Below are 20436 nucleotides of genomic sequence, written 5' to 3' on the forward strand. Positions count from 1 at the left end.
TGACACGCAGGAACACTGCGCTGCCATCCAGAGAGACCTGGACAGGCTGGAGAGCTGGGCAGTTAGAAACCAGATGAGGTTCAACAAAAGCAAGTGTAAAGTCTTGCACCTGGGGAGGAATAACTGCTTGTATCAGTACAGGCTGGGGGATGACCTGCTGGAGAAGAGCTCTGTGGAGAAGGACCTGGGGGTCCTGGTTGATGACAGGTTGCCCATGAGCCAGCAGTGTGCACTGGGAGCCAGTGGCATCCTGGGGTGCATCAGGAGGAGTGTGGCCAGCAGGTTGAAGGAGGTGATCCTCCCCCTCTACTCTGCCCTGGTCAAGCTCCACCTGGAGTATTGTGTCCAGTTCTGGGCTCCCTGGTATAAAAAAGACAGGGATCTCCTTGAGAGAGTCCAGAGAAGGGCTACGAAGATGATTAAGGGCCTAGAGCATCTCCCCTGTGAGGAAAGGCTGAGTGAGCTGGGACTGTTCAGCCTTGAGAAGAGAAGACTAAGGGGGGACCTTATTAATGTTTATAAATATCTGAAGTATGAGATGCAGGGGAAATTGGCCAGCCCCTTTTCAGTGGTCTGTGGAGACAGGACAAGGGGCAATGGCTGCAAGTTGGAGCACAGGAAGTTCCGCACCAACATGCAGAAGAACGTTTTCACAGTGAGGGTGACAGAGCCCTGGCACAGGCTGCCCAGGGAGGTGGTGGAGTCTCCTTCTCTGGAGATATTCAAGACCCGTCTGAACACCTATCTGTGCAATATGAGTTAGGGAGCTGCTTTGGCAGGGGGGTTGGACCCGATGTCCGCTTGAGGTCCCTCCCAACCCCTATGATTCTGTGCTCTGTGATTATTATGGCTTGACTTCTCATACACTGAAATAATATCTGGTCTTTCCAGAACGCTGGTGATCTTCACTGAGACTTGGACATGTTGACTGGCTGTTTTAAATTGATCAGGGTGGTTTTTTTCTTCTTTAACCATGTGATAAAAGGTCTGTTAGATACCAGTTCTTCCTTACTGATGTATTTTTTCTTCTGCTTTTCAAGTGCCTGCGTCTAAACATTAGCGTTAGGAATTCAGGCTTTCTGCCTATGCTTTCTATAGAGTTCACTGATGCTGCAAGGATGAAAACCATACATTTTCCACAGGGGATGCCCTTCTAGTTTACTCTTTTCCTTGCCTTGGCTGTTACTGATATTTTACTTTTTGGATGGGAACACTTTCAGGTGGTCTGACAGCCTCAGCACTGCTGATCCTTTAAGGAAAGTATATTGTGAAACTGGAACCCTTGCAGTGTTTTTCTCTACAAGCTTTTGGTAAGAATAAATCACATTCAGTGATCAAAATGTAATGTCAGTGTAACTTCTGAGACATGTTCCTTTACTTGACATCAACAAAGCAGACAGTGAAAGCACACATTTACCAGATGGCACACTCTTGCAGGTGCCTTTTGATTTATGCTATATTTGAAAGAAAAACCTCTCTTTGCTCTTGGATAAAGGGCTGCGAGAGCTACTACCAGACAGCTCAACTCAGTTGTCAGTTTCCATTTATACTTGCAAATACTGAGAACATTCTTGTGGACTGTTACTTGAAAAATAGAACAATTCATTATCCATACACTGTTCTCTGATGTGTGGTAGTCCACTCACCCTTTAGCTTTCTACTTCAACTTCCCTTCTTAGTTTTTTGAATTGCCTATTTTCAGGATTCCAGTATAAGGACATAAGTAGACCTACGTGTTATATGCTGAATATAAAAAAGTATAGGGCATGAACATAAGCCTCTCAACATTGCAACACTTAAATTATTAGCATCTCTGGTGATAAGGTCTATGAATCTTACAGTTTGAATGTATTTGTAGACTATGGATCACAAAGCAAGCCATGTGTTGCTAAGTGAACTCTCAGTCTTCTCTCTTCTTAGTTATTGTTGTAGCAAACAGGTAAGCACAGGAACTGTGAATTTAAGGGTTTTTAAACGCAATAATAAAAAGTGCAATGGCATTTCTGTTGTGTTTCTGACATAAGCTTCTGTTTCTGATTTTTTTAGATTGCATATTCCTGCATCCATTCTTAAGACTCACATGCAGAACTTAGTTGTAGTTCAGCTGGTTCTGCTGAAAATGCTGCATCTTTCATGTTTATGTGCTTACTTATGTTTGTGCTACACGTCTTTGTGATCTAAAGTATCTGATTATTTCAGTTTCAATAATCTGCCTGTCTGAGAAGCCAAGAGTCTATAAATTATGTGTGATCTACTGATTCTGGAATATCTTGAGTTTGACATGATTCAAAATCAAAGCAACTTCCACTTTATTTTGTTAGTTCCTACGGCTTGATATTAATGGCCATCTCTCATGCACCCTGAATAAGGGACAAATAGTAAAAAATCTTGATAATTTCAATGGAGTTTTAGGTTTTTCTAGTCTAGTCTCATTTTGTTTTTCCTGAATGAAGAGTAAAACTTAAATTTAAGAATATTCTTTTCAATAGGCTGAGAAGTAACAGTACACATATAAACCTAGTGTCACAGAATCACAGAATGTGTAAGGTTGGAAGGGACCTTTAAAAGTCATCTAATCCAACCCTTCTACAGTAAGAAGGGTCATCTTCACTAGATCAGGTCACTCAGAGCCCCATCAAGCCTGACCATGAATATCTCCAAGGATGGGGCCCCCACTACCTCTCTGGGCAACCTGTTCCAGTCATTTACCACCCTCATATTGAAGAAGTTTTTCCAACTATCCAACCTAAATCTACCCTTTTTGAGTTTAAAACCATTACCTCTTGTCCTATTGCTACATGCCCTCATGAACAGTTCTTCCCCAAATTTCATATAAGCACCTTTCAGGTACTGTAAGACCGCTATAAGGTGCCCCTGTAGTGTTCTCCAGGCTGAACAAGCCCAACTCCTTCAGCCTGTCTTCATAGAAGTACTCCAGCCCTTTATCATTTTTGTGGCCCTCCTCTGGACACGCTACTGCAGGTCCATGTCCTTGTGCTGAGGGCTTCAAAGCTGGACACAGAATTCCAAGTGATTTCTCACATGAGAAGAGTAGAGGGGCAGAATGTGCTGGCCATATACTTTGGATGCAGCCCAGGATGCAGTTGGCCTTTTGGGTTGCAGATGCACATTGGTGGCTCGTGTCCAGCTTCTTATCCACGAGTCCCCCCAAGTTTTCCTCATGGCTGCTTTCAAGCACGTTATCTCCTAACCTGTGTGGATAATGGGGATTGTTCTGACCCAGGTGCCTACTTCTCCAGCCTCTCCAGGTCCCTCTGGATGGCACTCCATCCCTCTGGCACATTAACCTCACCACCCAGCTTGGTGTCGTCAGCAAAACTGCTGAGGGTGCACTCAACCCCACTGTCAATATCATTAATACAGATATTAAACAGCATCAGTCCCAGCACGGACCCCTGAGGAACTCCACTTTTTACAGTCTTTCATCTGGAGTAGGAGACATTGACCACCACCCTCTGGATGTGACCATTCCTTATCCACTGAATAGTCAACCCATCAAGTTCCTATCTCTCCAACTTAGAAGGATGTTGTGGGGGACTGTGTCATAGGCCTTTGACATCTGTAGATCTTTTCTTGTCCACTGATGCAGTTACTCCGTTGCAGAAATCCACTAGACTGGTCAGGCAGGACTTTGCCATGCTGACTGTCATGAATCACCTCCCTGCCCTCCCTGTGCCTCAGAATAGCTTCTAGGAGGATCTCTTCCACTATCTTCCCAGGCACACAGGTGAGGCTGACAGGTCAGTAGTTCCCATGGTCCTCCTTCTCCTTACCCTTTTTAAAAATGGCTGTGATGTTTCCTCTCTTCCAGTCACTAGGAACCACACCTGACTGCCATGAATTTTCAAATATGGAGAGTGGCTTGACAACTACATCAGCCAATTCCTTCTGGACTCTGGGATGCATCTCATGAGGTCCCATGGACTTGTGTACATGCAGGTTCCTCAGATGGTCATGAACTTTATCTTCACTTACAGTGGGAGGGACTCCATCTCCCCGGTCCCCATCTTGTGGGCCCTCCACTCGAGAGCGGAGACTGAGGCAAAAAAGTGGTTGAAAACCTCAGCCTTTTCCTGTCTGTTGTTACCAGTTCACCATTGTTGCTAATCTGGGGTGGAGGGGAGGTGTACACTTTCTTTAACCTTCCTTTTCTGGTTCATGTATCTGTAGAAACCCTTCTTGATTTTCTTGGCATCCCTTGCCAAGTTCAGCTCCAACTGCACCTTGGCCTTCCTGACCTCAGCCCTACACAACTAGGGCTTTTCCTGTACTTTTTTCCTGTATTTTTCCTAGGATATGTGTCCCCACTTCTACTGCCTGAGTAGTTCCATCTTGTCTTTTAGTTTGAACAGCAGGTCTTGACTCAGCCATACTGGTCTCTTTCCTCTTTTGCCTGACAACTTACACCTGGAGATTGAGAGCTCTTGCACTTTGTTGATGGTGTCCTTAAAGATCTGCCAGAAACATTCCACCTCTTTTTCTTTGATGGCCGTTTCCCAGAGAGTTCTATTAACTAACTCCTTGAAGGCTGGAAGTCAGCTTTCCTGAAATTCAGAGTCCTGACTACACTTCTCATTTGGTTCGTATGCCTTAGGACATGAAGAGTACCAGTGCATGATCATTGCAGCCCAGGCTGCCTCTGATCTTGACATCCCTGGTGAGCTCACTCATATTGATGATCATCGGGTCCCATATTGCTTCCCCTTGAGTAGGGGAAGCTATTATCCTTGCTTACACTTCCTTGAGAAAGAATGTTCGACACTGTGGGATGCCATTTAGTGTATGATGAGTACAGAATATTTGCTTCAGTTGATGCTGAGCTTATGTTCAAACTATATACATTGCGGTGTTTTGCTTTAAGACTAGGCTGGAGGCAGTCTGTGGACTAAAGCTCAGTAGTTGAGTTGATTTTCAATGTATTTTCATCTGAAAGACATCCTGTTCATGTGCTCTGCCCTGCGATGCAAACCGAAGTGCCGTTACTGGAAAGCTTTGCTTATTTTACTTCAAGGTTTTTTATTCTGAACTAAAATGTAAATGGTATGTTTACTTCAGTGGGACATCATCAGGTGGTTTCACTGCTAGGCCTGCATTGCAGAAGTGGCTTAGTAGCATAAAATGTTAACTGCACCTGATCTTATTTTCTACCACTGTCACAGTAAAACCAATCAAATAGATTGTAAACTCTGTCCTATCTCTATGTCAAACTCTTCAAATTAGCCTTCAGCCTTGGCTTCATACTGAAGTGGATAGAGACTGTCACCATTTTCCTTTTCACTGAGCCTGTTGTGGGATGATCAGCAGCAAAGGAGTTGTGAACGTTGCACTGCTAGAGCTATTTTCACATTGATATACTAGAGAGTAGATATGGGTTGAGAAATATTCTGTAAAACCATTGGTATCACTGTATTTTTTGAGGGGGATGTTTCCAATTCAAAGGAAAGCTTTTTAAGGCCACTATATGAAACCTAATACTTCATAGAAAGGCCGATGTTACTGCTTTTATTGCATTGAAAAGTACTGATAGCTAGAAACCATACCATATTTTTGTTTAAATGAAACAAAAACTAGTGTAGGATATCAGGAACTTGAACCCTATTTAGATAAGGAAGAATACAAGTATGGAGAAGGTGATCTTACAGCATTCATCACATTGGTGAGAATATGGGTTGGGAAAAATGAAGAAAGAAGGTCATGGATAAATATGAAGACTAGTGTTTGTGACATACAAAGAGAACCACAGAGCAGGGAGGAAACCCATGATTTTTGCTGTGAATTAAAGAGAAAGCAAGTAACATATAATGCCTAATATGGAAAAAAGGAGCAAGAATGGAAAACAGAAAGCTTCTGGGGACTGTATGTGATGCCAACCCTAAAAAATATTTGAAGATTTCTGTGGTAGAGTTGGAAGTATGAGTAGTATATTGGAAACTTGGGAGATGGAGGAATTTAATTGATTGAATACATTCAATGTTCCTCGATTTAAAGAAGCAATAAAATCTGGAATCTTGTTATTTGTGTATAGTAAATAATGTGCAAAGTTAACTCTGGGGCAGGAATTCAGTGACCTAAATGATTTGGGAAGATTGAAACTTCTGTTGAAATCCCTGGGCAGTAAACCACAGAAAAAGCTGAGTCTTTTGCATACTATGTATAGTAGCTGCTGTTTTCCTTGGAGCATTCTGCTTTACCTAATTAACTGCATAAGGTCCAATAGTATAATAGGGTATGAACACTGGTATATAGTAATGTATGCTCTATTAAGTATTTCATAACCAAGATTTTTCAAAACTGTTATTTCCCTGCAAGTTTACAGTAAGCTTTTATTGAAATCAGCTTTTAAATATTTGCACCAGAAAATGAGATTTGCCTTGTTTTGGTACATCCGGAGTTACACGAAATTTGTGAACTACTTTTATTACTTTGCAGCTACCAGGTCATAAACTTGGATTAGTTTTATAGGATTTGGTATATGAGTTGACAGATGTGATATATGATGACACTTTATCTTTTATTGCTTACACATACTAGTTATTGGGAAAGGATGGGGGCAGTTCGCATTAACCACAAGATGGGATTTCAGTTGCTTACCCGAGTGTCTCTCATTCATTCGTTCATTTGCTATCAGTTATAGCAGATATATTGCTTCTTCAAGCCTGTCACACCAATAAATCATTTCAGATTGTATGCATTTGTACAGTGCCAAAGTGTAGCATGAATTTTAAAGGAAATCTCCTATTTTCTTTTCAATCAGATGAGCAACGTGAAGAGACTACGGCCACGGCTCAGTGCTATTCTTTTTAAACTTCAGTTTGAGGAACAGGTGAACAACATCAAACCTGACATCATGGCTGTCAGTGCTGCCTGTGAAGAGATAAAGAAGAGTAAAAGCTTTAGCAAGCTGCTGGAACTAGTATTGTTAATGGGAAACTACATGAATGCGGGTTCTCGAAACGCACAGACCTTTGGATATAATCTCAGCTCTCTATGTAAAGTGAGTTTTGAAATGTACATGTTGAGTGTTACAGTCACTATTTAATTTGTTTTTATTATGCTACTTCAATGCCTTATTTTGATGCTTTTCCTGCAGTTAATTCTTTGCCTGCTGTCTTTCTTGTTTATTTTTGACAGTGCTTAGCCTTACTTGATGGTTTGAACAATACAGCTGATACGTGTACAGTCATCTAGAAGCTGTCTTGCATTTAAACTTTAAAAAGATTGCATATTGAGAGACTAATATAAAAAAAACCCGAATTAAATAAGGTTATGGATGGACCATATCCCTGTGATCGTAGTATCATTGTAGTCTTACATTTCTAAGCAATCTAAGACATTCACATTTTAATGTTTTAATACAGTTATGTTTTCTCTTTTACATAATTTTTCTCCTTATCTGATATTCTTTTTTTGCTCAGTTTCATCAGTTCCCTCTTCCTTACCTTTTCCCTCTTTCAACTTTTATGTAAGGTATATACAGGAAGACACTGTACTTTCCTAAACGTTAATTTATTATCAATTATAATCCTAATTGCCTCACCTTTATTTTGAGTTGTTATTTGTTCCCTGTGGAACAAATTGCCCTCTGGGAAATCACTGCAAAATCTGCAGAGTGCATATTATGTCATACTCCTTATGAGACAGGAATTAGGTGGAAGTTTCCCTGTACTCTGTCTTCTCTGAGCTTTTTACACAATGGAGAAAATACAGTATGTTAACTTCTACATTCGTTAAAATAATCACCTTTACTCTGCCATGTTTCAGAATAATTCACTATAGTTCTTGAACGATAAAAGCAATACCTATAACTTAAATATTCATAAGGAATAAGTTATATACTATCTCCAGTCTAAAGCAAACATTTGAGAATGCATCAGCCACCTAGAGAAATACAGCGCAGATTAAATTATTGAATTTAATGTGCCATTTGTTGAGAAACATATTCAGAAGGAAGATACCAGTGGTTTTGTGTCCAATTGGGTGCATTTACTTCTTAAGTATGATTTTACAAGAATCTGTCCTAGGTCTGATTATATTCTCTGCATTTTTAATGCACAAGGCAACAAAAGATAGAAATATACTTATAAAAACAACGTGAAGGTAATTGTTAAAGGCACTTTGCAGAGCAGGACCAAAATTCAAACATTACTTTTGAGAAATAATTTAAGATCTTGAGATTAAAGTTTTGAAGACTACCATGAAGTACTACACATAGGAAACTAATGTATGCAGATAATGAGAGGACTGATCGTTTGGCAGGGTTCCAGAAAATGTGCTTTAAATCCTGGCATTAAATGGAGTTGATAATCTAGGATCTCATGGTTTCTTAGAGTTGCACACAGGTTATTTAGCTTTGCAAGAGATTACAGCATTCTGTCAGAGAGGAAAAAAATGTCTATTTTAGTGGGCCTTCTATGTATTATAAAGATGGTAATGATCTCCTGCTTACTTGGTGCTGATAAGGTTTTAAGTGAAGTCCTGTCTGAATTACTACAGAAAATACATACACTGACTGGTGAGAATCCAGATGATAGTAATGTGTAATACTTCTAATCTGAGAAAAAAGAATTTGGGTGTATTTACTTTAGAAAAGAAAGGAGAGGAACTTGAGGATGATGTAACAGAGTCCTTTTGTTATGATAAAGGAGACATTTGAACATTTGGGGTTTTTTAAGTAGCTAATGTAGGCGATGGAATAATTGGTTTTGCTGATAAGAAATTTTAAAAAAAAGCTTAAATGTTAAGAAAGCTTTCTAACTGCCAAAGATAGTTAAGAATTGGATAGGGAAGGAGATTGTGGAAAGCTTTTGAAATGCAGGTATATACTAGTTATTCTCAAAGAGTTGGTGTGGGGTAAAATTAAGAGGTAAACTAAATGCTATATTCAAAATATTATTTATTTGATTTCTTGGGAATTATGTGTGTGGTTTTTAGAATAATGTAATTATTCAGGTGGGAAGGGAATTCTGTAGGCATCTAGTCCAACCTTCTGCTTAAGAGAAATGTTGATCACTATGAGAAGTCTATAGCAGAAGTTATAAGGACCAAAAAAAGGTAATTTGCTCCCTTTGATCAAAATGCTCAATGCAGTGTAATTTTGATGTAGTATCATGTTATATGATTAGAGGTGATGATACTGGTTTACTCATTTCAGGATTTAAGTATTTATGCATAAACATATGTCAGAGTACTCAGTGTGTTTCATGTCTATAAGAAAAATGAAGTTGCAATGACCTATATTTCATATATATTTGATTAGGTGTCACTTCACATTGCTAGCTTGTAAATACCAGACCATGGTGCATAAAACCCTTTCTAAGACTGAAGATAATGCAGCCTTAATGGCTGTTGAATATTGATGTCCCTGCCCAAGTCTGGGGGGTTGGGCTAGATGATCTCTGAAGATCTTTTCCAAGCCAAACCATTCTGTGACTAGGGAGAAAGACCAACTATTCTAGATTTTGCTGAAAGGCAGGACAGCTATGGCCGCCTGAGTTAGTCTGTAAATCTCTGGATTGTAGGAAAAGTGCAACATACAGTCAACTACTTGTTTGTTTGAAGGCTCACAAATTTTCATAGAGAATCAGTGGGAGTTTACATTTACAATCCTACCTTTGTAGTGAATTAAAAATACCAGTAATCATTTGTGAACGTCACGTTTTTATATCATCCCAGACAAATACAAGGTGACATTCTAATATATCAGCAGATTTGATGGAGAATTGAAATCTGATTTCTATTACAATTTTTCCTGCTTGCTTCAGTATTGAACAGCTGGATTTTAGAGGTAATTCTGGACTATCCAGTCCAATATGTATCAGGGTACTAGTCACCAATTCCTAATTCACCTCATCCAATTATGGCCTCATTTAGGAAATCCGTGAGTGCCAAGCCTACACTGGTTATGAAATTGTGTCTTACACAGACAGATCACTTTGTCAGGAAACACGGAGGTAAAACTGTGTGTGTAATTTTTGGAATTTTCTTACTATTTGTAGTGTGTTGGTTAATGCTTAGTCTCTGTTCTGAGAATAATAAAATGGTTTCAAGTATTAAAAATATTCTATTAAAACAAGAAAAATTCCACCCAAACCAATATTCATTCCTTCAAGGCCCAACACTAGAATTTCGCAAATTGCAGACTGCTTGGTGGTCTGTACAGCACCCTTCAGTAGGGGTTCTAAGAACCTGAGAAATTTGTAGTGACTTCTGCTCTTAAACTATGTTGGCTTCTGTAATATTCGAAGAATATACAATCCATCTGTTCTTCATTGGTGCCCAACTGCACATTGGGAACTATATGAACTACCTGCTTTGCAGAAGACAAGTCTGTATCTTGCTATCACCCTGCATCATGTGGAATTGAACTGCAGTAGTTCTTTTGCAACAGAGAACATGCCTACATATTCTCAGAAGAGAGATGTGATATTGGTATGCTAATAATAATTTATTAAGCACTGATACATTAGAATTATATGCATGTTTATAATACCTGTTTAATTGTAAAACTAACTTGTTAACTACATGTGTTTTAAGGAAGAAATTTTATGGAGTGATGGTGGTGAGGCACTGGAACAGGTTCCCAGACCAGCTGTGGCTGCCTCATCCTTGGACTTATTTAAGGCCAGATTTGGGTGGGGCTTTAAGGAATCTGGTCTAGTGGAGGGTGTGCCTGCACATGTCAGGGGGTTGGAACTAGGTGATCTTCAAGGTCCCTTCTAACTCAAACCAGTCTTTGTTTCTATGATTAAGCAGCGTCAACATTGTAGAAATTTTTTGATATTTCAATTATTGAGACATTTGTCACTGAAATTCCCAGTACAGTAGAAGCAACCTGCTTTGTAACACCATATACAGTAGTGACCCTAGAATATATTGTTTGGTTTTGATGCATGTGTTCTATTTTCTGTTTGTTTTGAAAATTGTCTCCCATTATTATTAATCTACTCATCTGACAAACATATGCATTCTAGAAGAGTATATCTTATCATATTCATTAAGACAGTATCATTTTGATCTTTGAAAATAATCACTGGCTTTCTACAGTGAAGTATGAAATATGAACCTCAGTGATAACCACCATCCAAAATACTCAATTTTAATTCACATACAGTATGGGAAAAGCAGACAATATGCTCTAAATTAGTTTTTAAATTAGATCAATAATATGCCTTTTGAATGATCTCTAAGGATATTGGGAAACACAAGTGTGAAATAATCTCTTTATAAGAAATTTGCAAGCATGGGAAAACTGTGGTAATATATATTTTAAAAAGAAATAATTGTGTATGTATATTTAATTTGGGATTGATCTTACTCTCATTTCCTTATTCATAAGTAATCCCCTGTAGCTCTATGTCTAGTTTTGAACCCTTTTTGGAAAGGAAGGTAGTTTTTCCTTTCTTACTTGTTGCCGTAGTTACTCTTGTGCCATAAAGCATTGCTGATCACTTGTATTTTTCATGGTAAACAAACCATGCCTTGAAGTTGAAACAAACTGACTTTCAACTTCCTTAGTGCTAGTTTTAATGCTTCACAAAAGACTTTTCCCCTTGATATTCAGATATATAACTCTGTGTGCAATCCTGGCAGCCCCTTAGTATGTATGCATCCTTTCTTTGTATATGCCTACATATATGCCTACCTCTTTCTTTTAAAGCAGAAAGTTTTTGAATAGTGAAGAAGCACTTCCATATGAGTTGTGATTTTCTGTTTCTAAACAACTCTTCAGCAATTAAAAAGACTGGCACAAATCAGAGGCCGCATCAGAAAAGTACAACTGAATGTTTGCCAGTTGTCAGTTGTTAGTGTTTTTACACAAGTAGCTGCAAGTTTTAAAATGGTCCAGCTTAAAATAATTTTATATGTATAAAGGGTTTAGAAAGAAAAGGTTTACTTAAAAAAATTCTTAAGTCAATGTTCTTAACCAATGAAGCCTGAGAACTGATAGCAACAAGAACTTTTGCAGGTCGAGGATGTAGCTTCCACTACATAAGTATTGTTAGGCTAGAGTTACCTTCACACATAAGGAAATTATGTCATGCAGTTGCTATGTACCTCACATGTTCTTAGATTTTTCTGATTTAGTTCTGATTTTTATGTTTCACACTCCATGAGAGTTATTTTTGCAAATATTTTGCAAATGCTGTTTAAATAATTAAATTTTTAAAAGAGAAATGTACACTTTTGAGTACAGAACTTAAATATATTGCATAGAATTAAAAATTAAAATATTTAATGTGATTTCCTTGGAACTTTAGCAAGGGGAAAGATGAAACCTACAGTTTTCTTAAAAAAAGCTCTACTGGTTCAACATTTTACCTTTCACGGCTTCACAATTAGAAATATATATTAGTTGCCAAAATAGAAGATTTTTCTCAGTGTTTTAACATTTCTTTTTTTCTCTCTAGCTGAAGGACACAAAGTCAGCAGACCAAAAAACAACATTGCTCCATTTTATTGTAGAAGTGTGTGAAGAAAGCTATCAGGATGTCCTGAATTTTGTTGAAGATTTTCAGCATTTAGATAAAGCTAGCAAAGGTTTGTACAACTAACTAAAAGATTTCATTCTGAGTGCATAGCAGTGCCTTTTATGTGAGATGATGCTTATGTTTTACCAATAGTACTTTAAAAATAAAAATCAATAGTCTGTATCAGAGATCACTAATTTGAGCTGCTGTTAATGGTGCTGAGGAAGTTTACCATTTCATCCTCTAATATTTACTGGAGGATTTCTCATTACGTTTCTTCTAACTTAGCTTCTAGAATCATTGTCCAAAATATTTATTTTAAAAGTACTTTTCTATTAAGAAACCTTAAACTATTTCCAACATTTCTATCTTTTATATGGTAAGTGTGGTACAATTATTCACTGTCTTTTAATTTAACAAGGCAAAAAGGTTGTCATGCTATCATTTAATTTATTCATTTCTAAACAAGAATCAGTTTTGTCTTTCCTGCAAATATTTTTTTCATGCAACAGTAGCATTAGAAGTCTAGAAAAATATGTTATTTTTCTTTTTGCTACTTCATCATGCAGCATAGAATATGGTAACTCTCAATGTAAGCAGCAGCAGATTTTTTTTCACAGTTAAATGCTTAATTAAGAGTGCCGTCTCCATATTTTATCACAGCTTAAGTAATTTAAACAGACTAAACATGGAGTTAGAAATTGATGCCATCTCAGCACTGTCATACTCTTGCAGGAAAAGAAGATTGGATGGGCTGTCTCAGTTAATCATTTTTTAGTTTATGTCAGTTTGGAGAATATCGCTGTTTATCTGTATTGCTTTGTACAGTGTCACTCAGTCTCCCTGCCACAAACTCCAGCTTTGCAAAACCTGCTCCTGATAGAGAACTCGAGATAGTGGTCACTCACACAGAGTTCACTTTCTGTTATCATGGTTCTTAAAGTTTCCAATTTTAGTTGATGCGTTATAACCACTTAGAAGTTCAAGTATTTTGAAATAACTGTCAAATGCTTCAAGCCCTTCACCTAACTGTTTGTACTGGTAATGGTGTTTCTGCTGTATATAAATTCCATATTTTATGCATCATTTTTATAGAACCCAGTGTTAACTGACCACTGATTATCTTTTTTATTCATTAATGGTATGCTACTGGCTGTAGTGTGATCGAATTTTATATATCAGCCAGAAAAACTGAAGTATTGCTTATTAGAAGTCATTATTTCAGCTTAGACATTCATCTTACATGAAGCTGCTGATTGCCTTATGAGGCTTCTGAGCTGTAGAACAGTGACCATTCAAAGAGTAGCTGGTAAAATTATCACAGTCCAGGTTTTCTGTTCTTTTCTAGGAATCTGACTAGACAAATCTTTGATCTCACTCAGTATGTTCTAGGATTGAAATGAGTGGCCATGTTTTCAAGTTCATGCACTAATTTACTTCACAGAACCATAGGGGTTGGAAGGGACCTCAAGAGATCATCGGGTCCAACACCCCTGCCAAAGCAGGCTCGCTAGGTCATACTGCACAGATAGGTGTCCAGATGGGTCTTGAACATCTCCAGTGAAGGAGACTCCACCACCTCCCTGGGCAGCTTATTCCAGTGCTCTGTCACCCTCACTGTGAAAAAGTTCTTCTGCATGTTGGTGCGGAACTTCCTGTGCTCCAACTTGCAGCCATTGCCCCTTGTCCTATCCCCACAGACCACTGAAAAGGGGCTGGCCATTGGCCACTGCATCCCATACTTAAGATATTTATAAACATTAATAAAGTCCCCTCTTAGTCTTCTTTTCTCTAGACTGAACAGTCCCAGCTCACTCAGCCTTTCCTCACAGGGGAGATGCTCCAGGCCCTTAATCATCTTTGTAGCCCTTCTCTGGACTCTCTCAAGGAGATCCTTGTCTTTTTTATACCAGGGAGCCCAGAACTGGACACAGTACTCATGGTGGGTCCTGACCAGGGCAGAGTAGAGGGGGAGGATCACCTCCTTCAACCTGCTGGCCACACTCCTGATGCACCCCAGGATCCCATTGGCTCTCTTAGCAACCAGGGCACACTGATGGCTCATGGGCAACCTGTCATCAACCAGGACCCCCAGGATCTTCTCCACAGAGCTCTTCTCCAGTAGGTCATCCCTCAGCCTGTACTGATACAAATGGTTGTTCCTTCCCTGATGCAAGACTCTACACTTGCTTTTGTTGAATCTCATCTGGTTTCTCCCTGCCCAGCGCTCCAGCCTGTCCAGGTCTCTCTGGATGGCAGCGCAGTGTTCCTGCGTGTCAGCCACTCCTCCCAGCTTTGTGTCATCTGTGTACTTGCTGAGGGTGGATGCTATTCCCTCATCAAGGTTGTCAATGAAGATATTAAACAGGACTGGACCCAACACTGAGCCCTGGGGAACACCACTAGTCACAGGTCTCCAGTCAGACTCTGCTCCACTGATCACCACCCTCTGGGCTCGGTCCAACAGCCAGTTCTCAACCCACCTCACTGTCCACTCACCTATCCCGTGCTCTCTCAGCTATGCTATCAGGTTGTCATGGGAGACAGTATTGAAAGCCTAGCTGAAGTCAAGGTAGATGACATCCACTGCTCTCCCTCCATCCACACAGCCGGTGATGAGATCATAGAAGGCTATGAGATTGGTCGAGCACGATCTCCCCTTGGTGAATCCATGCTGACTACTCCTCATGACCTTCTTCTCTTCCAATTGCTTGGAGATGGCATCCAGAACAAGCTGTTCCATTACCTTTCCGCGGACAGAAGTGAGGCTGACTGGCCAATAGTTGCTAGGATGCTCCTTCTTGCCCGTTTTAAAGACTGGAGTGATATTGGCTATCCTCCAGTACTCAGACACTTCTCCTGTAGTATATACCTTGCATGTTTTTTATTTGTTCTTGCTCAGTCTTAAAAGTTCTCTCAAGTTATTTTGGATTCAAAGTGGTGAACATTACAAAATTACAATGTTTAGCAACTCCTTTTCTGTTTATTCTTTTTAGATGAAACATTCTCACTCCTTTCATCTCATTTAATAGTCTCCAGCAATACAGTAAGCTGTTAGCAAAGCGTGCAAGACTTTAGGAGCAGTGACAAGATCTGTTGTGATGCTAACATGTATTTTATGGCATTGTAGAAATGATAAAACATTCACATTATGTAAATTAGTTACTGCATTAGAAAAATTAAGTTTATTAAAAATATCTTTGACAGGGAAGTAGCAAGGGACATGTGACCTATGCAATTGTAGTTTACTTCAGGGTATTTAATTTGTTTATTTTCTATTATGTGCTAAATTTTTCGTTTCTAGTATTATAATACTAAGTAGGCTTAATTCACTGTTACAGTACATGAATTAAAGATACCTTTTTGCTTTGAACTATAACAAATCCTGTTTTTTAAGTACTCTTAGATCAGCAGGAGGAACTTTCATTGCAGCTAATGAGCTTACTGATATGACAGTTCCTGAAGATTCATATAATCAAAGCTGTCTCTTCCTTTAAATGTAATGACTTTCCTACTCTTCTGTTATTATTCCAGACAATAAATATTTTGATGATTTAATGCACTTTACTAATTTCTTGTTTTATGGAAATCTAAACATTTATATTGCATTCATCCAGGTTACTGTTTTATTTGATTGACTAATTTACACAGACCTTACAGGTAACAGGGTATAGAATGTTTCTTTCATATTGTGATAACAATATAAAACTGCAGGTTTTCATTCCTCTAAAAGTCATTGCTCATTGGTGCTTTACAAGTAACTTCTCCATTTTTTAATTTTGCAATTCATGTTTATTTAATAGATGAATTAATTTCAACTTTTTGAAAACTAGGAACCAAATCATGAATGGCAATAGAATAATGTGACAGATGGCTTAAGTTGCAACATTCTGGTACACAGAGGGCTGTAATTCAAAATCCGATAGTGATAGTCACAAAATTTCAGGATTCAACCTGATACTGAAAACACAGGGTTTATCCTGACCCCACCTGGAGTAATGTGCCCAGGTCTGGGACCCCCAGCATAGGAAAGATATGGACCTGCTTGTGCAGTTCATGAAGATGTTGAGAGGACTGGAGTACCTCTCCTATGGCTGCAAGAGTTGCGCTTGTTCAGCCTGGAGAAGGTGTGTAATGATGGGATGAGGGGTAATGGATTTAAGATGAAGGAGGGCAGATTTAGATTAGATAGGAGGAAGAAATTCTTTGCTATGTGGGTGGTGACCCACTGGAGCAGATTGCCCAGAGAAGCTCTGGATGCCCTCTCCCTGGCAGTTTTCAAGACCAGGTTCGATGGGGCTTTGGGCAACCTGGTCTAGTGGAGGGTGTCCCTGCGCAAGGCAAGAGGTTGAAACTTTGAGGTCACTTCCAACCCAAATCATTCTGTGATCTTCTGAAAGTCACTCTATTATTGCACCTATGAGAACTTCTAATTTCTTGGTCTGCTGTCTTGTTGGTTTCATCTCAAGACAGAACCCAAGGATATTTTGAGCCGTAGTTTACATGGAAAGAAGCCACTGCAGGCTTTACAAGAGCTATTGAATACTCTTGTACATTAGTCTGGAAACAGCTAAATGAACTAAGCATTCCTTAAATCAAGGGGAAAAAAATCTTTTAAAAAAATGTGGATTTAATATCAGGGATTTTATCATAGATAGTTAATAATGTGGTTTTATCCTTCATGGAAAATTAGTATCAAACTTTTACAAAACGAGAATTGTTGAAATAACCGTATGTATAATAGGAATGCAACACTTAATTTTGTGGAACTCTTTTACCCAGACATTAAAATACGCTACTGCACCATTTAAGATACCATAGGGGGACATTAAATATTTGGAAAGGGAAATTTGTGGTGCTGTGTCTTAGGTGCACCTTTAAATATTTCTACAATGTTGTGTTCATCGATCTTTTTTGTACCCCTGTCAATACCTGTAATGGATCAACAGCTCTTACTCTACTGGAACTCAAATCCTACATCAGCACACTATGGACTTGCCGTATTCTTGTCACATCCATTTTATTTAACCAGAATTGAGCCTGGTAGTAGCTAAATACACTTTGTTGGTTTTGTGGGTTTTTTCATTGGTTTGTTGTTGGGGTTTATGGGGGGTTTTGGCCTGAGAATATTTCACAATATAAAAATTTCTGTGTTTAAAAGTACTTTTAATTTTATAATAATTCAATATAATTAACTGCATGTTACTGAGAGACTTTGCTGTGTAGCGTTTTTAAGTGATAGTGAGTTTAAACAGAATACTATTGATACCCAATAGGGGAAGAATATATATATATCTGCTAAAAACAAAGAAAAAAATGTTGAGTGGATTTTGCCGAAATCAGTTGAAAGAGAAAACTTAAAATGGCAGAAAGGGGAATGGAATAGAAAACTGGATACATTGTGCAGACTCTTGAAGGTAGGAAGGCTTGGTTTCAATGAGTAGGCAAGTGTTACAAGTGCATATATATATGGAAGTGTAGGCTTGTGTACCACTACCTATATATCTATCTCGAGTTAGAGATTGCAGCAATGGGATTGCTTTGAAGACTGATAAATCTAGCTCATTTTAAACTTTTAGACTTTACTAGACTGATATTCATTAACATTCATGCTGATGATTTATTTTTAATCATTATTACTATAACTGTATATTCAAAGCAGTTAGTTATTAACAACTGTGTCCTCAGTTAGCTGTGAATATACTGTACACTGCAGTCAGGGTGGTACTTTATGGTCTGTGTCCCATGGGATCAGGATGATGAGGCTCAAAAGCTCTTCAGTGAGGGAAGCCACAACTGATGTGAGAGTCTTCTTTCTCTTCCTGCCTCCAAATTTGATTCCTTCTTCTATAAGATGACTGTCTCTTGGCAGTCCACCATTGCACTGTATTGCTGTGTACTGTTTGCAGCGTGGAGGATGTTGCCTCCCCATGCTGAGGCAGATGCCATACTTTCTAGTAGCTGGTGTAGTGCTATTTTTGGGAGTTAGGATGAGAGCACTGCTGATAACACTGATGTGCTGGTTGTTGTCAGGCAGTCTTAGGGCTTTTCAGTACTGGACTGCCAACAAGAAGGCTGAGGGCACTAAAGAAGCCAGGAGGGGACACAGTTGGCACAGCTGACCCCATCTGACCAAAGGGATATTCTGTTCCATGGGACATTGTGCTGTGTATGTAGCTGGGTAGTTGGCAGGTCAGCTTGGGAACTTGCTCTGCATCAGCTTTGGGTGGTGATAAATTGTGCTATTCATCACTTGTTATGATGGTGATGATCTTCCTTTTCTGTTCTATTAAACTGTTGTTACTTCAACCCATAAGTTTTACTTTTTAAATTATTATATTTGATTCTCTCACTCATCCCACTGGAGGTAGTGGTGGTGAGCAAATGGCTATGTGCCTCCTGGGTTAAACCAGGACATTGACTATCAGCAAGTCGTTTGTCATTTGGGAGTTTCTGTTTCAAAATTTTGCCCCTATTTTCAAGTTGTGAGTTCAAGCTGTACCTTTTAAGAAGAGACATGTTGTGTCAGGCTGCATTTCACCCTGGAGGGTCTCAAAAGATGCTAACAAGCCTAGCACACCATGGCTCTTGTGTAGGTAACACAGGGCACAGTTAGTAAAACTTCTGTTTCTATTAGTATTCTATAGTATTGTTATTTCTAGGGAATACTTATGTATTTGTTGTGTTTTAAACTCAGCCATCAGCTAAGCAACGCAGCCACTCGCTCACTCCCCTCCCAGTGGGATGGGGAGGGGGGGAATGGGAAAAGGTAAAAACTCATGGGTTGAGATAAAAACAGTTAAATAGGATAATAAAGAACAAGATGAATAATGTGTCAGTCTTGTTTGTGGCAAAAACATCCTTTGCATTGTCTGTGCTCTTTGTACTACTTTTTGGGTGAGTTTTGCCAGTTATGTGGAATCGCTGACTGTTACTATTTCAAAATTTGTTTAGCCCCAGCCAGGAGCTGAGCACTGCACAACCACTCACTCCTCTTCCCTGGTGGGATGGGAGAGAATGAGAAGAAAAAGGCAAAACTCATGGGTTGGGATAAGGACAGTTTGCTGGGACAGCAAAGGGAGAGAAAAATAACAACAGTACTTAGAAGCACAATGCAGTTTTTCCCTCAATGACCATACACGACTGTACACTCAGAATGTCCTGGAGCTACCCCACCCCTCCATGGCTAGTTGCCTTTTATACTAGGCATGACTTCATATGGTATGGAATAGCCCCTTTGGCTAGTTTGAGTCACTTGCCCTGGCTGTGTCCCCTCGCAGCTTCTGGTGAAAAAGCTGAAAAATAGGACACAGTTTTAGAGAATTAATCAGAAAACTCTGTCCATCAATCCACTGTAAAGATCAAATGGCAAAAGCAAGAGTATATTTTCAGATCTTTTAATATAATTTGATATCATTTTCTGCATCAGGCTTGTCACCATCAGTCTCTGCCCTCAAAATACAGGAGCTAGAATGGCAAAAGGGAAGCTAGAGGAAGATTTTCTTGATATTGAAATTGTAACCGTCCAGGAAAATTGTCATACAGGGTGAGCAGCACACAGGATTTCTGAAATACCAGCTGAAAAACCTGCTGGAAAAAGTAGGTGTACAGCAACATAAATGGGAGAGCACAAGAGTAGTGTTGCTTTGCTTTGGAGAATTGTATCTAGGATTTAAGATAGAAATGTTGTAATCTCAAAACTTGATAAAATATTGGTTTAATTTTAAGCAAGAATAATGATCTGGGGATGGGATAGAAGGGAGCAAAATGCCTCCATAGAAATTTCTTGAAAGGAAAAAAAAAAAACAGAGCAGCATATTCCGGCATTGTAAATGCCAGTTTTCATTTATGCCTTCTGAGATAACTGAGATATGGAACCAGAAGTTTAGTGAGCACATTTTAACCAAGTTTTGCTGTGGTTATAGCAATGTTATGTGACTACAGAATA

At 39.0% G+C, this 20436-nt stretch overlaps 1 protein-coding gene across 1 annotated transcript in view; it reads left to right on the forward strand.

Moving 5' to 3' along the window:
• Positions 1-20436, forward strand: part of DIAPH3 (diaphanous related formin 3) — a gene marked incomplete at both ends in the record, with an annotated part of 231898 nt that overhangs the window by 115374 nt on the left and 96088 nt on the right. Inside the window, 2 exons of the mRNA XM_084266148.1 lie at positions 6776-7015; positions 12429-12558. Of these exons, the coding sequence (XP_084122274.1) occupies positions 6776-7015; positions 12429-12558 (370 nt within the window). The remainder of the gene's footprint in view (positions 1-6775; positions 7016-12428; positions 12559-20436) is intronic.

Source organism: Gallinula chloropus (assembly GCF_964237585.1).
Source record: "Gallinula chloropus genome assembly, chromosome: 1".
NCBI classification, from domain to species: domain Eukaryota; kingdom Metazoa; phylum Chordata; class Aves; order Gruiformes; family Rallidae; genus Gallinula; species Gallinula chloropus.